This window comes from Elgaria multicarinata, chromosome 15 (genome assembly GCF_023053635.1).
Source record: "Elgaria multicarinata webbii isolate HBS135686 ecotype San Diego chromosome 15, rElgMul1.1.pri, whole genome shotgun sequence".
Classification (NCBI taxonomy): domain Eukaryota; kingdom Metazoa; phylum Chordata; class Lepidosauria; order Squamata; family Anguidae; genus Elgaria; species Elgaria multicarinata.
In genome coordinates this window covers 26,224,120-26,239,392 of record NC_086185.1, presented here as the reverse complement: position 1 = coordinate 26,239,392, position 15,273 = coordinate 26,224,120, and the positions used below count along the sequence as shown (strand labels likewise).

General features: G+C 44.4%; 1 protein-coding gene across 4 annotated transcripts in view; it reads left to right on the top strand.

Moving 5' to 3' along the window:
• The window catches only part of KLHL13 (kelch like family member 13), a 61,059-nt gene extending 46,835 nt beyond the window's left edge, over positions 1–14,224 (top strand). For 2 of the 4 annotated variants that reach the window (XM_063141611.1, XM_063141612.1), the window contains 3 exons: positions 3,279–4,074; positions 10,089–10,202; positions 13,018–14,224. In XM_063141611.1, coding sequence (XP_062997681.1) covers positions 3,279–4,074; positions 10,089–10,202; positions 13,018–13,505 — 1,398 coding nt within the window. In that variant the 3' untranslated portion in view covers positions 13,506–14,224. The remainder of the gene's footprint in view (positions 1–3,278; positions 4,075–10,088; positions 10,203–13,017) is intronic. The other 2 variants (XM_063141613.1, XM_063141610.1) reach the window with 1 other exon arrangement.
• The last annotated feature ends 1,049 nt before the right edge of the window (positions 14,225–15,273 follow it).

Below are 15,273 nucleotides of genomic sequence, written 5' to 3'. Positions count from 1 at the left end.
GACCAGTGAGGATGCAGCAACCTGTGATTATGTTCAGCATGGTATGAAGCAGCAGTTGGAGTGCAGAGATTCCCACGGGTGGAAGTAGCATGGCATGCAGTGAGCCAGTGTGGCGTAGTGGGTAAGGTGTTTGACTGTGAGTCAGGAGATCCGGGTTCTAGTCCCCACTCAGCCATGGAAACCCACTGGGTGACTTTGGGCCAGTCACATACTCTCAGTGCAACCTACCTCACAGGGTTGTTGTTGTGAGGATAACATGGAGAGGAGGAGGATTATGTACGCCGCCTTGGGTTCCTTGGAGGAAAAAAGGCGGGAGATAAATTAAATAAATAAATGCAGAAAAGAGAACAGGTGCCTGGGAGAGATGCAGAAAGAGGATGATCAAAAATGGGGATGCAGTGAGATTCATGGTTGTGCATAGAGTGATTGATGGAGGGACAGAGAGAAAGGGGGTGTTAATAGAGAATAGATTAAAAAAGGAAACAATAACCAGGTTCATGTGATCACCGCAACCCGTTGTGAATTATATAAGCCATGGTGGGTTGTGGTGTGGCGTGGCGTGGCAGCCATTTTGATTATTCAGCCCCTGGTGGGAGATTGCCATGTCATCCAAACCCAGGCAGCAGGGGTTGTTTGAGGGTTAAAATTGAGGGGCTGAATATCCAAAATGGCCACTGGCATGCACCCTGACCAGCCATGGCTTAAATAAACCATGGTGGTCACTAGTGATCATGTGAACCGGCCCAATGAATTAAGTGAGATAAACAAGGATGGATTTCTCCAGTTAACAGTGTTGCTCTCTTAAGAGACTTAAATTGTAAAAGTGGTCCTTGGAATGATTCCAGTTGTGAATGTTGCCTTTCATGCTGTATAGATTCTTCTGGCTGAGCTGTTACAATCAGGTCAAGCCGTACTCATGAACCCATCAGCTGCCTAGAGAAAGCCACTCTCCCTTAGAAGAATTACTGACCCATTCAGCTATTGTTTCTCTGTAGAAAGTGAAGGAGTGAATCATTTCTACAATTCTTGGAACATTAAAAGCCTTTTTTTTAAAAAAAAAAAAGTCCTCAAAACAACCATACGTTATTCAGATGTTTTTTTTTGGTACACAGCTGAGGCTGGGTTACTTCTTTCCCCTCCTGCAGCCACACAGTGCTTCTCATTGAATTCTGCCAGTAGGGCTGCACATATGCAAGATTCTGACAGTCTTGAACTTTAACCTTTGTCCAGTATGCAAATGCCTCACTAATAGTGCAATCTTATACATGACTACTCAGAAGTAAAGCCCATTCAGTGAGACATACTCCCAAATAAGTGTCCATAGGATTGCAGTCTAAAGTTCTTGATAAAATTTCCTGCTGTGGATCAGTTGTCACCATCTGAAAACTGGGTGTTAATTTTAAAACAAAACAGAACACTGCTACCTGCCACTCAAGTTAAGTTTATAACATGCTATAAAAGATAGCCTGATAATTTGATCACATTGTACTTCTTAAGAAATGTTGTTTCTGCCTATACTGTAATACAAGGAGTTACAACTATATGGCTGCAAAATTAAGCAGTTGCTTGAAAGGATATCTTATCGAATTTTGGAATCTTCTAAGCAAACATGTTTTAAGATTGGAGTTTAAGCTCAGGGTCTTCATAAAAAGAGCTTGAAGTTGGCTAGAACACAAAACCATGTAGCTAGCTAAGATAATAAGATAATTCAAATAATAAATGCTTTAGAGTTAAGGAGAAACTTGTGCCTTAGCCGTCTGTTTTGTGTATCTCATGAGCAATGGCCAATAGTAATACAGTAATTTATTGGGAATCTGTCATTTGGGAATGAGAAACCTAATAGTGTGGTGTAATACATAAATGCTTCAGAAAATTCACCATACAACTTGGGTTCAGTACAATTGGTATCTTAATCATATTGGGTTTTTTAAAGCACACACACAAAATGAGTTCCTTGTAATCGAGATAATTTTGGGGCTGATCATAGGGTGGATGGGGGCCGGGGGGAGGAATTAGAGTAACACTTATTTTCTAGTACAAGGATGAGTACTGTCTGGGAAGGCAGAGGAAAATATGTGAAAGTTGTGCCTCCTCCTCACCCACATAGGAGGACAAGGGGACCCCAATTGTACTAGCTATTAACGATGCTGTCCCTCCAAGGACCCTCAGTCCTTGACCTTCTAAGTCCCCGCAAGGCTTGCACAGGTTAGGGAAGGGTGGTGTTTCAAGATGTAAAATTGACAGCAGCGCATGACAGACAGCACACACTAGTAAGCTAAATTCACAGATTTGGGAGGTAATGTGAACTATTTCCAGTGAGCAGGGTACTAGCACTGAGAAGGAGGGGGAGAGAGAAGCTTTATTTTAGGAGAAATTTTGGGGCTCACCAGAATCTTGACCTTGGATGCTACCCAAAGGGGGCCTCTAGTGATGTCAGTCATCTTGAGTAAAACTAAGCTAAAGCATTAAGGGTTTTGATGCCCCCAGAGATTTGCTATTGGGAGCAGGGTTGCTGTCCCCTTCCCCTTCATTGTTGGGTCTTCCTACTTGCTTGGCATCCCCTTGCTATTGGAAGCATTCTTCTCCACCCCTCACCTATCTAATAATTGTTGGGCCTTCCTGCCTGTTTTGTGTCCTCTGTTTCTGATGTCTGGATTCAAAACATGGGAAGACCATTGTTCTCCTATCCAGTTCATGATAGGAGAATATGATTGGAAATAGGATTCTGGCTTAGAAGAAGCTTTAGTCTGATACAGCGAGGCAGTTCTGACATTTGAGTACCTGTCCATACATTTGGGCTCTGCCCTTGGAGATTAATGTCCCTAAATATGCATGCTATTACAAAGGGAGGGGCAGTAGCTTAGTGGTAGAGTCCATTCTTTGCTCCTGGAAGGTCTCATGTTCAGTTCCTGGTATCTCCATGTTTGGTTGTGAAAGATCCTGCCTGAGACACTGGAGAGTCTCTGCCAGTCAGTGTAGACAGTGCTGAGCTAGATGGACCAATGGTCTGACTCAGTAGAAGGCATTTTCCCGTGTTTCTATAACGTGGAACACTTTATCTGGACCGTCTGTTTGCACACGTCTCTTCAAAATCTGGCTAGATTTGCTCTTGCCCACATGAGTTTGAGGAGATGTTCCATCAGCTGGTGTCAAATCATCTTGAGTGTAAGTGTGTCCTCATCCCTAGTTAGTCATGCGTTACTCTAATGTACTTCAACGGACAACAGGTCGGAGCTTAAAATGAGTCTGATTCTTCATTTCTCTTATTTCCTTAAAAGGTTTCCTTGGAGAACTGTGTTGAGGTGGGGCGGATCGCCAATACGTACAACCTCTCAGAAGTGGATAAATATGTGAACAATTTTATCCTCAAGAACTTCCCAGCATTACTAAGTACTGGCGAATTTGTGAAACTCCCCTTTGAGCGCCTTGCCTTTGTCCTTTCAAGCAATAGCCTTAAGCACTGTACGGAGCTGGAACTCTTCAAGGCTGCCTGTCGCTGGCTACGGTACGAGGAGCTGCGGATGGAATGCGCGGCCAAGCTCATGAAGAACATCCGGTTCCCTCTGATGACGCCACAGGATCTTATCAACTATGTCCAAACAGTGGATTTCATGAGGACTGACAACACTTGTGTCAACTTGCTCTTGGAAGCCAGCAATTACCAAATGATGCCCTATATGCAGCCAGTGATGCAGTCGGAAAGGACAGCCATCCGTTCAGACAGCACTCACCTGGTTACGCTGGGCGGAGTGCTCCGGCAGCAGCTGGTTGTGAGCAAGGAGCTGAGGATGTACGATGAAAAAGCGCATGAGTGGAGGTCTTTGGCCCCCATGGATGCTCCTCGTTACCAGCATGGCATAGCTGTGATTGGGAACTTCCTTTATGTTGTTGGTGGGCAGAGCAATTACGACACAAAAGGAAAGACAGCGGTTGACACAGTGTTTAGGTTTGATCCTCGATATAATAAATGGATGCAAGTGGCTTCTTTAAATGAAAAGCGAACCTTCTTCCACCTAAGTGCCCTCAAAGGACATCTGTATGCAGTCGGTGGTCGAAATGCAGCTGGTGAGTTAGGTAAGTGTTCACCTGGGCCAGAGAAGTCCTTTTTTCCTGATCTTCTAACAAATTCCATTCTGTTAGACAAAACATTTTTAAAGAAGTGAATTTCTGGAGCTTGTTCTTGAATTACCTCATCTCGGCATACTGGAGTGAAGTTATGTTTACCTCTCTGTTGTCCTTGTGAGTAAGATGGTGAATACAATATGAGTGTGAAATACTCTGCCTGCTAATTTTGGGTTTTCTGTACAACATGGGAGGTATTGTGCATCACGTACAAGCAGATTCCTGCTTCTGGTCATTTAGCATCTGCCTCTTCATAATTGTGGGATTCAGGCAGCCATTTTCTTATTGAAATTCTGTAAGTGAGCATCACTCACCTCTACTGGTAATGAACCTCGCTTAATTCCTTCTTCCTTGATGTGTTCTGACCCTTTTCAGTTCCTGTCTTAAGCAGTTACCTCGAGCATTCTATGGGCTGTTAAATAGTTGCATTGATTTTCATAAAGAGTTCAATCCATTTGTATGAAAATCAGTGGCTGGCTGGCTGGCTGCTTATGATTTGGGGGTGAAATATTTTGTCTCCCTTTTCATTAAATGCATTGCAAGTCATTTTTCACTTTTATTGCAATCTTATAAATACTTGCAGCAAAGGGTGAAGAATTAACATAAGCATCCCTTTTCTGTCATAAAAGAAATAATTAAGATGGCGAGTTTTCATTCCACTAGGTTGCAAGAGAGCAGTGGGCTAGTTTTCACTTTCTTGGGGCAAAAGCACAGCAAGCAAACGACCAGTATGATTCTCCTTGACTTGCTAGAATGCAACTGAGAACTTTACGAAGAATCATACTTTGTATTGTTCTATTAGTAAAAGATTCTGGCTGAGTTTGCAGGATATGACAACCCATCTAGCAAAATAAGCCATGCACTATGGGTTTTTGTCCAAACTGCCCATGATGAGCCTAACATGATCAGGTTCACTGTGGGTTGTTTGCCGGTTCCTACCGCCTTGGTCCTCCAGTCAGCTCCGACTTGTATCCCAGGGGACTTGAGGGCAGAACCTGTCTTCTCTGCCACCTTCTTCCCTATCCCTGCTCTAATCATGACCCCCTTTTTTGTGTGTGCACGAAATGGTGCCCAAATAATAGTTTTCGTATTTTTCGGCCCCAGGGAAATATGCGCAAATGGCCTTGTTTTAATTCTTTTTTAAAAAATTAGGATTTCAGAGTTAAAATATACAAGCTTGCCTTGTATATTTCAAAAATATACAAGCTTGCCTTGGGTGGAACCTTGTATGTTTGAGCTGTCATACATACAAGGTAACAGGAAAGGCTAGACCGTATACAGGCTAGTTTGACAGCCTTTGACTGGTGAGGCAACAGGGTTGCAATCAGAGCAGAGACAGGGGGCTCGTGGCAGCCAGGGGGAGCCAGTGGCAGCCCCTCCAAAGTGCCATTTGAACACAGCTGGGGGGGGGGCTGTTACTGGAAGTGGGTGGGTGGGCACTGGAAGTGGCTTGGCATGTTCGGGAAGAGCGGAAGGGAGTTCTGTTGCTTCTGCTGAGCAACTAGACGCCCGCAACCCATGTTGGGTTGGCCTGTCTAGATTCGGGGGACACATCAACCCACTGTGGGTACAGCAATCCTAAGAACAAGCTATGGGTTGTTGGGTTGATTTGTTGCCCATGCACATGGTACCCTGTGGGGATTGGTCTGGGTTCAGTCTACACGACAACCCACCATGGTTTGTCACCCATAATGGGTTATTGTGTTGTGCAAACCCAGTTATTTCAAGGGCTCCAGTCTACTTTCCAAGAGAAGCTGTACTTCATGAGGTACGTTTGATTTAGAATGAAGTTGTTACATGTTGTTGTTGTTTTTTTAAAAAAGCCACATGGGTCCAGCTGTGACTGAAATCTAATAAAGCTGGGAATTTTGAACAATATTGTCCTCTGAACACGTCAAGGAAGAATGGGTCTTCTGGCCTTGCCGTCCTTGGATTAGGCTGGAGGTGGCTGCAGGCAGGAAGGTATTAAGGGCTGTTTTATGCCTGAATGCCTATATACTGTGGTGGAGTTGGAATTGGAGAAGCAGCTGTGCATATCTGGAGCTCTTTTCTAGAGGAGCCCCAGAAAGACTGTGGAACATTAAATGGCTGTGTTAGCCTGGTGCAACAGAGAAGGCGGTGGCCTGGTTCACATGCCAACCATCATCATGACCTGTGGAAATAGGCATGTATCCCTCTCTTCCACCACACACGCATTTCGCTGGCAAGGCAGATGTTCTGATAGTCACCTGATCCTCTGCGTAGAGTCTTTCTCATATGTTGAGAGAGGGGCATTGTGGGTGCGAGGGCAGTGCCAGCTCCACCTCTACATAAAAAGGAACGCTGGCACAGCAAAGGGTGTGAACTGAGCGCCTGCGTCTTGTGGTGGCTTCTTAAAGGCTGGCTAATTGATTGCAGAATAGACTTTTGTATGCACATGCTTATTTCATCAGAGGTACAGAGCAGCTTGGTGATACATGGGCATATGTTCTGTGTGTGTGTGTGTGTGTGAGAATTGGTTTGTTCCAGTCATTTGAAGTTGTCAAGCCTGCTGCCGTAGAGGTGCTCAGGCACCTCCAAACCTTGTCACGTCTGTGGTAATTAGCGGGCCCTGTGAATGAACTACCTATAGTTCTTATTTAAATGAAGAGATGAGAATTGCATTGCAAAAACAATAGCGTTGGCGTATATGAAAAGGCTAGCAGGTTTATTATGTTATTTGCTTTGAACACAAAAAAGCTGTAAAGTTTTTAAGGTGCCACAAGCCCTTTCGTTGTGTTTGTTGCAACAGACTCACACAGCTGCCCCTCTGGAAGTGTCATTTGATGGCAACCTCAGCGCTACATTCTCTCTACCCTTTACAAGTGTGTTATGCAAGTATGGTGACCTTGTGAGAAGCACTGGCTTCTTTATATGGCTGCTGCATTATAAAACAGAAATGTTATTATTATCATAACATAATCAGACACCACAAATAGGACTACCGAAACAACGCAGTAGCAATTACATATATTTAAAGTGTCTGTTTGAATAAGAATATTTTAACCTGACGTTTAAAGGCCAGTATGCCTTCTTAGGGAGGGTCTTCCTGTGCCAGGACACCACCACTGAAAACCCTCTCTCCTTTATAGTTATATGGCACACTTCCAATAAGGAAAGTACTTGGAGCTGGACGTCAGCAGAGGACTTTTAAAGCACAAGCGGGCAAATATGGAAAGAGATGCTCCTTCGGATATTTGGGTCCCAAGCTATTGAAAGGACCAGCACGATGAATTGGGCTCAGAAGCAAATAGGAAACCAGTGCAGCCCTTTTAAAATTGGAGACATATGAAGAAACCTGGCTGTATCCATTAAAATTATGGCAGCCAAATTCTGTACACGTTGAAGCTTCTGTGTCACCCTCAAGCACAGAATGTGAGCCAAGAGATGGGCAAAAGCAACAAAAATACAGTGCTTAAGTCCAGCTTAAGTCCAATGTACAGGATCTTTTTTTCAAAGAAAAAGGTAAAACTGTGAGCAGATTATCTGCCGTTGCACATGGCTCTTCGTTAAGGATGGACAATCTCACAATGACGTAACATAACTTGGCGTGAGTTGTTATAGTTTCCAGCCTTGTAATTCAAGTTAAAGCATTTTAGAGGACGCTTCAGTACTTATAAGTGTAATTTTTTGTGTAGGGTGTGTTAAGCCTTACCTTTTACTAGATAAAGAAAAAACTTGTGAAAAATAGGATAGAGTGTTCCGCTGCCGTTTGGGTCCAGTTCTCTTGATTGCTCCCTCATTTCAGGTGAATGAGTTCTGACAGAGCTGCTGTGCAGCTCTCATTAATGCCCATGGAGTTTATGTCCGGGTGTGTGTGTGTCCAACACAACCTTCCCTGTGTTGGGTTTGGCTGCTGATGCCCCTTGACTTGTGAGTCAAGGCCTTTGTGGCCTTTACATCATGACTGTGTGGGCTGATTCACTTGCGCACATAAACTGCTCAAAGTGTCATCGTTTGGCGACTCACAGCCAAATGTGGGAAGTTGCTGCATTTGGAGAAGGGAATGTGACTCTGACTGTAGTGATCGATCTTGGTGGCTCCTGCGCATGTGCAAGTGATAAATGCTCACATGCGGAATTACTAACCCCACGATAGTTTGGCAGTTCTGTTGTTGTTCAACAACCATAAAACACCTAATTTTTTAAGCGCTGTTCAGACATTAAAAGATAAGGCAGTCCCTTCTCACGCTCTGACGGACCTGAATGCGCAAGCGAGCACCGGAGCAGCATCCAATCATTGATAAGGCCAAGTTGGTCTCCCCCTTGCAAGGGGGCGGGGTGCAGCCTCCCAGTGGCTCTTGGTCTCCTGGTTGACAGAAGGCACGGGGCGGGGGAGAGTTGTCTACATTCAGTTCTGCTGAAGTTATGCCTTGTAGTTATGTCCTTTTAAGGTAGCCCAGGCTCTTTTGAAACGTTGATAGCAAGACTTCAACTCAGGACCACTTATTTGCTCACCTTGCAAGTTTGGTGTCTGTGTGTGTTTGTGGTGGAGGAAGGGTGTGTGTTGGGGGACGGAGTGTTTTTCTGCACAGAAGCTGGAAGGAACAGAGTCATGCTGTATGACCATGGAAAAGGCTTCAAGTCAGTTGTAGCGTATGGTGGGATGGAAATATTAGTGAACAAGCAGATCAAAGCAAGCAGAGAAATATTACTGACAGCCTGCAATGTGGTGGGGCCGGTGGAGATGAACAGTAAAATCGTTATGTGCTTCTACCAGGCATTAAAAGAAAAGTCTGTCTATACATTCAAAATAATTGCATGATATAGCCCTGTTGGGACTATACCACTTGGAGCTGAAGACTGGGAATTGTATATTTGAAAAGCAACACACGCCCATGCTTTTAAAAAGAGGAATCCTGAAGTTATTACACTGACATGTAAGAAGAGGGCTAGTCTAGAACTTTGCTTCCTAATGTGCGGGGTTTTGTTTATTTTAAGCATCTAACATCACAGAATCATGGTGTTTTCTACTATGAAATCCCGCTAGTGTAGAACCTTGTACTATGCATTTGAACATCGTAGCCCAGCTAATGGTGTATGCAAAAGCCAGGGTTATTACACGTGATTTTGCTTTTGTAACTTTAATTTTTGGCCTCTGTCAAGCAGATGTAACTGCAGGAAAGCTAGGGAGAAGGTCACATGCGCTGTGTATGTGCAAGTGCTTTTGTTAGCTAGAAGCAGAAATAAAAAGAACGTTTCTGCATGTCCATTTTCACATCACTAGGCTAAAAAAAATAGACTTGAGTGGGCAGACAGAAATAACGGTAGTTCTGAAAGGCAATGAGAGATGGCATTTTCTATTTTTGCAGCAGTGGTTGCGAGCGGAGACTTCTGCAGGGAGCCCCAGAAGTTGCAAAATTGTTTGTGTTCCATAGTTTGTATAAATAAACGCATAAAACCACAGGACCAGTTCACATGTCTTCTTCTGATGACTGGAAGGTCTTTCCCTTACCAGGTGAAATTGACAGCAGCTGGTGCCTTTACCTTGGAGAACGACGTAGAACATATCTAGCTCTAGCTTAAGTGTCCGTCTAGTTTTGGCCACCTATTGCTGGAAGAGTAACAGTTAAAACTCTTTATTAGACCTCCCCACCCCACGGCCCAAGATTGCTCTTCTGGTAAAGTTGTTGTTGGAATAATTTGTCATGATGAATACTAATTGCAATATGGAATTACTGTTCCAATACTGCTCAGCAGCATTGTGCAAAGTTGCGATTTGTGCGTGTTCTTTTCTCTTCCCTGAACCTTCGGTATGGGGAGTAAGAATACACAGAACTGTGTAAAGGCTACTTGTGTATCTGAAGCAAAGAGCTATAAACGCAACTCCCTCCTCCATTTTATATGGCTTAACTTGCTTGAGTAATATGGGGGGGAGGAGAGAGAGAGAGAAATTGTAATATAGTAGATAGTATCACAGCTTTTATGCTTGCTTGTTTTTCTTAACAGCCACAGTAGAGTGCTACAATCCAAGGATGAACGAATGGAGCTACGTGGCAAAAATGAATGAGCCCCACTATGGCCATGCTGGCACAGTGTACGGGGGGCTGATGTATATTTCAGGTGAGCAATTTTACTTCTGAGATAATTCTCCTCCCCCCCAAAAAATACCCCTGAACTCCCATAGCCTAAAAAACAATTCCTGTGATCTTCTGTTCCAAGGTTGACCTCTGTTGCATTTTGCAAGCAGCAATTCCTGTCATTTCCCCGCAAACAGTTCAAACAGGACATGCTGTTAAATCTCCAACATTCATTTTAGGTACAATTATCCCGGTTAGTAGGTTACCATCTTCTTTTGAAATACCGCCTTTAAGAACTGATTTTTGGCTGCTTTCTTTTAAACCTTCAGAGATGAGTCTCTTAAGGAATCAAAAACACAGGTTCCACGCTGCCTCTAATCCTATAGATGTCCCTATTGTAAAATGGGCTCATTTTGTCTGGGATAAGTTGTACCTCAGGGAGGCCTAGCAAATCCAATGAACGCTATGATAAATACTGCATCTTTAGGCTAGAATGGGAGAACTTTGAAGTCTAACCAGAGTGTGTAAATTGTGGTGCATCTCAAATACACCATCAAAGAGGCGAACGGGCGGGGAGAGATCCGTCTGCAGAGTCAGCTTGGCTCCATTTTGCCTGATTTGCATCAAAACACTCCGCTTTAAAACCTCTTCGTTGAGAGCCACAGTTACCCTGAGAAACTACGCTGTCAAGTCACTGAACAATTGTCCTCTCTAGGGAGGGCTGGATGCCAGAGCGGCAAATGGCCGTGCCCCCTCATCAGTACTCTGACAGTGTGCCTGTGTTGGGAGTGGAATGTGCAGGGCGGGTTGCCCAAACGCCTCCTGCTTCCCTGTGCTAAACGCCTCGGCTTGGATCAGAACTCCCATGAGAGCAGCGTCTCCTTCACGTAGGAGAGTGTGCACATGCTGCTTCTGACATTCAGATGGCAGGGCGAGGCCATAGCACAGGAGAAGAGCACATACTTCTCAAGCAGAAGGCCCTACGTTCAATCCCTGGCATCTCCCTGCTAAAGGCGATCTAGTAGCAAGTGCAGGGAAAGGCCCTTCTCTGTCTGAAACCCTTGAGAGCGGCCGCCATTCAATCTGGACTAGAGGGACCAGTGTCTGACCCTGTAGAAGGCAGTGCAATATGTTCAAAGATGGTTGCTTTGACTTAGCTTGCACATGGCTCTTGCTCACTGTCATGTCCGTGGGTTCATCTGATCCTCCCTTTTTCTAGCAGCATCTTCCATGGGGCAAACTCAAGAAGAATAGACATGTTGTAAAAGCAGAAAAGATGCCACAGAGCCCTTCATTGTTTTGGCAGCAATGCTCACTGCGCGCACAACAGTCAATGCTTATGCAAAGCCCTTTTTATCCAGGTTTCTCACTTTTCACCACAGGGAGCTGGCAACAGGCTCCCAACATATGGACACCTGGTAGATTTGATGCTTATGCCATTTTCAAATGTGACTTCATATAAATTTGATATTTATGGGCTATTAGTTATTGTATTTATATACTACTTTTAAAAATTGAAGATACACAAAGCAGATTGCAGTTTTAAAAATACACAAGAGCACGAGAATATGCCATACAAAACTCATCAGAATGAAAACAAAACTGTCTAAAACTAGCAGCCGAACAAAACTCATCAGAATGAAAACAAAGCTGTCTAAAACTAGCAGCCGAACAAAACTCATCAGAATGAAAACAAAACTGTCTAAAACTAGCAGCCGAACTAAAAACAGAGCAGCTATTGAAGTCTAAAATTAAATGTTAATAGCATCCGGAAATCAAAAATATTATTTTGCAAACGCAGATTAAAAGAGAAAAGGGATGCAGTAGCTCTCTGGGGTGTGTGTATGTGAGGAATTATTCCACAATCATTTCACCACCACTGAAGAGGCTCTGTTTTAGGTACCTTGCCTGTTGGATCTCACTCATTTAAACATTTCCCCACTAGGTAGGAGGTAGTACTTACATAGGGGGAAATTTTATGTGTGCAGTGGCCCTTGAGAAACATCCCCAAAAGTTAAAGAACGGAAAGGAACTTCATTCCTTTCCAATTTGAATGGGCATGATCACATGCCAATGCCATATTAGACACAGGACTAACAGCTACATGGTGTTCACACTTAATGCGGGGCATGGGGGAGTCTAAATTTAACATAGAAAGGAGACTGGGCGACGGGATCAGAATCTTTCCCCAACTTAATTCCCCCGTGGGCCATCACGTGAATTCAATTCTCCTCACCCACAACCTCCTTTTGATATTAAAATTGGGGAAACAGATATTTCTCTTCACATGTCTGCCCCATTCGTGTATGAACAGCAAACATGGCTTCCTAATGGTAGTTAATCCCCAGATGTATTGTTGCCTGCATGGAATCCTGGGAATTGTAATTCTGCAAGTGTGCTATTGAGAGTTATTAGAGGTCTGAGCAGCTCTACAAAACCCCGGGAAGCAAAAACTCCATGAAAGTAAGAAATGCAGGTTGCCCCGTTGGCCCCAATGCTGTAAAGCAGCACAACATTGATGACGTGGCCTCGGTCCCCAATTTTGGTGAGAGTGCACAAATTAGGCTCAGAAAAAGAGGTCCAGGCATGTGTACACTGTCACATGTAAAGATGGTGTAGCTGTCTCCTTTGCTTAATGCCCATCTGTTGGAGATCTGTCACTGCTGAAAACTTACCTAAAGTAGTTTTTGTGCTTGGAGAACTTGTAAGTATTACTGGTAAAATGAAGAGTCATGTAGCATCCTTGTTGCTTTGGCTTACGATGGATGCACCTCAAATCTTGTTCTGCAGTTGTTGATCTCATTAGCATTTGTTTTATGTTGGGTGTTTGGTTTCCCCCCCTCCCCACCCCACCCCAGGAGGCATCACGCATGACACTTTCCAAAAGGAACTCATGTGCTTTGACCCCGACACGGACAAATGGACTCAGAAGGCGCCAATGACAACGGTACGGGGCCTTCACTGCATGTGTACTGTTGGCGACAAGCTTTATGTCATTGGCGGAAACCATTTTAGAGGAACCAGCGATTATGACGATGTTCTAAGCTGTGAATATTACTCGCCAACCCTCGACCAGTGGACACCAATCGCTGCTATGCTACGCGGGCAGAGTGATGTCGGGGTGGCTGTATTTGAAAATAAAATATATGTTGTTGGAGGATATTCATGGAATAACCGTTGTATGGTGGAAATAGTCCAGAAGTATGACCCGGAAAAGGACGAGTGGCATAAAGTCTTTGACCTCCCAGAATCCCTTGGGGGCATCCGTGCCTGCACACTGACAGTCTTCCCTCCCGAGGACAATACAGGGTCGCCTTCTAGAGAATCGCCTCTTTCGGCACCTTGAGAAGCATCCCGTTGGACTCGCCATGTCGTCGTTCCAATACCGTTGCGCTGCATCATGGGTTTCCCTCTTATTTGTCTTCAGTAGTATCTATTAAAGCTGACCCTGAAGCACTTGATACAAAAACAGGATAGGGGTTGGGGATGGGCCGCAAAAGGAAGTCCAGCACGTCTTGTGCTGGTTGGTCTAGAATATTTATGGAGTGGACAACGGAATATTCTGAACAAAATGTCTTTTTTTTAGAGCCAAACGCTTAACAAATGAGGAAAAATAAGGTGTCTTAAAACAATATATCTTTGCATTAGGTACATCAGTGTTGTGTATTAGGTGCGAGGATTATGTGCAGCAGTAAGTCAGGCCAGCAGGAGAAACGCAACGAACGGGGGAGCCTTGCGTGTGAAGCCTTGGAATTGCAGGGTTCACTTTCCCTCACTTCACCTTTTGGGAGAGAGGCAGCCTCTACCGATGCAAATGTCAGCAGCTATCTGGACACAGCTACCTCCAGGGTGTTAGACCTGTTTACCAACTTGACTCTGGGGGTGCTTTTCAGAGGATATGGCAGACAGGAGAAACCCGGCAGTTTTGAAACAATAAAGAGCAGACCCTGAATCTATAAACCAGGGTGTTTTTTAAAATAACATATTAAGGCTTTTTTTTCTGGTCCACCACACAAAAAACCGAGACGTATCTGAGGTTTTCAGTTTTCTTTCCCTTCTCCTTTCCTCTCTCCCCCCCCCACCTCTCCAATTCCCCCCCCCCCCGCCCCGATTCAGCTTTAGTCATGGGAACCTGAGCTCTTCATACAGGAGATGCAGTTCAGTTATGCTGCAACCCAATTGAATGCCTACACTGGATTTTAGGTTGACAAGGGCTAGAAACTCTTTACTTGTTAAGCCACTAAAACCTTGATGAAATGGTTCCCTTCGGATGAAATTTAATCGACCTTTCCCTCCACCCTCACTGCCTGCCCAGAAACATCCTTTTGTTGGTAAGAGAACTTGTTTCTTACACCTCTGTATAAAATCTCAGTTAATACGGTTATTTAGCACAAAATGCAGCTTTGACAGAAAGCTGCTTTTGCTCAGAGAATTCAGACTACCGTGTTTCTTTTGTTCAATAAAATCTTTAACTGCAATTAGTTCAGTGTTTGGTTGGATATTTTTTTCTAAAAAGGAGGTCTCATTAATGTTCACTTTCTTCTTCCAACTCCCTGTTGCCAGGTAACGTCTGTATATATCTTTGTGTGTGGGTTGCACAACCTGCTGGGAAAACAGTTCTGGAAGAGCTTCCAAAATGGGGAACTTGACCTCCTTTTCCAGAAGCTCCCTTGGGAAGCCCAGGCTGAGCCCATTGTGAATTCCGGGCCTGTAAGGGGGTGGGTATCCTGGCTGAACAGTTCTTTGCAAAGAGCCAGCCTGGCTGAGCTGAAGAAGCCTTCCCTTGAGCATTCCTGGGGCCTGCTGCAAATACCTTTGTCCCCTCTGGATTAGGAGTGAGGCTTTGAGGCAGGGAAATGGGGATACGTTCATAAGCAGGGTTGTGAGTGTGACACTATATGGTGAGGTTGCTTGGTTAGAGAGGTTGCTTAGCCAGAGAGACCCAGGTTCAAATCCCTGATCAGCCACACACACACCCTCTCTCAACTCAGGTCCACTCCATTCCACAGGATTTTTGTGAGGATAAAATGTGTGAGAGGGATCATGTATGTCTGAGCCCTTGGATGGGATAAAATAAAACAAAATTTTCACTGGAGCAGAGAAAAAGCACAGTG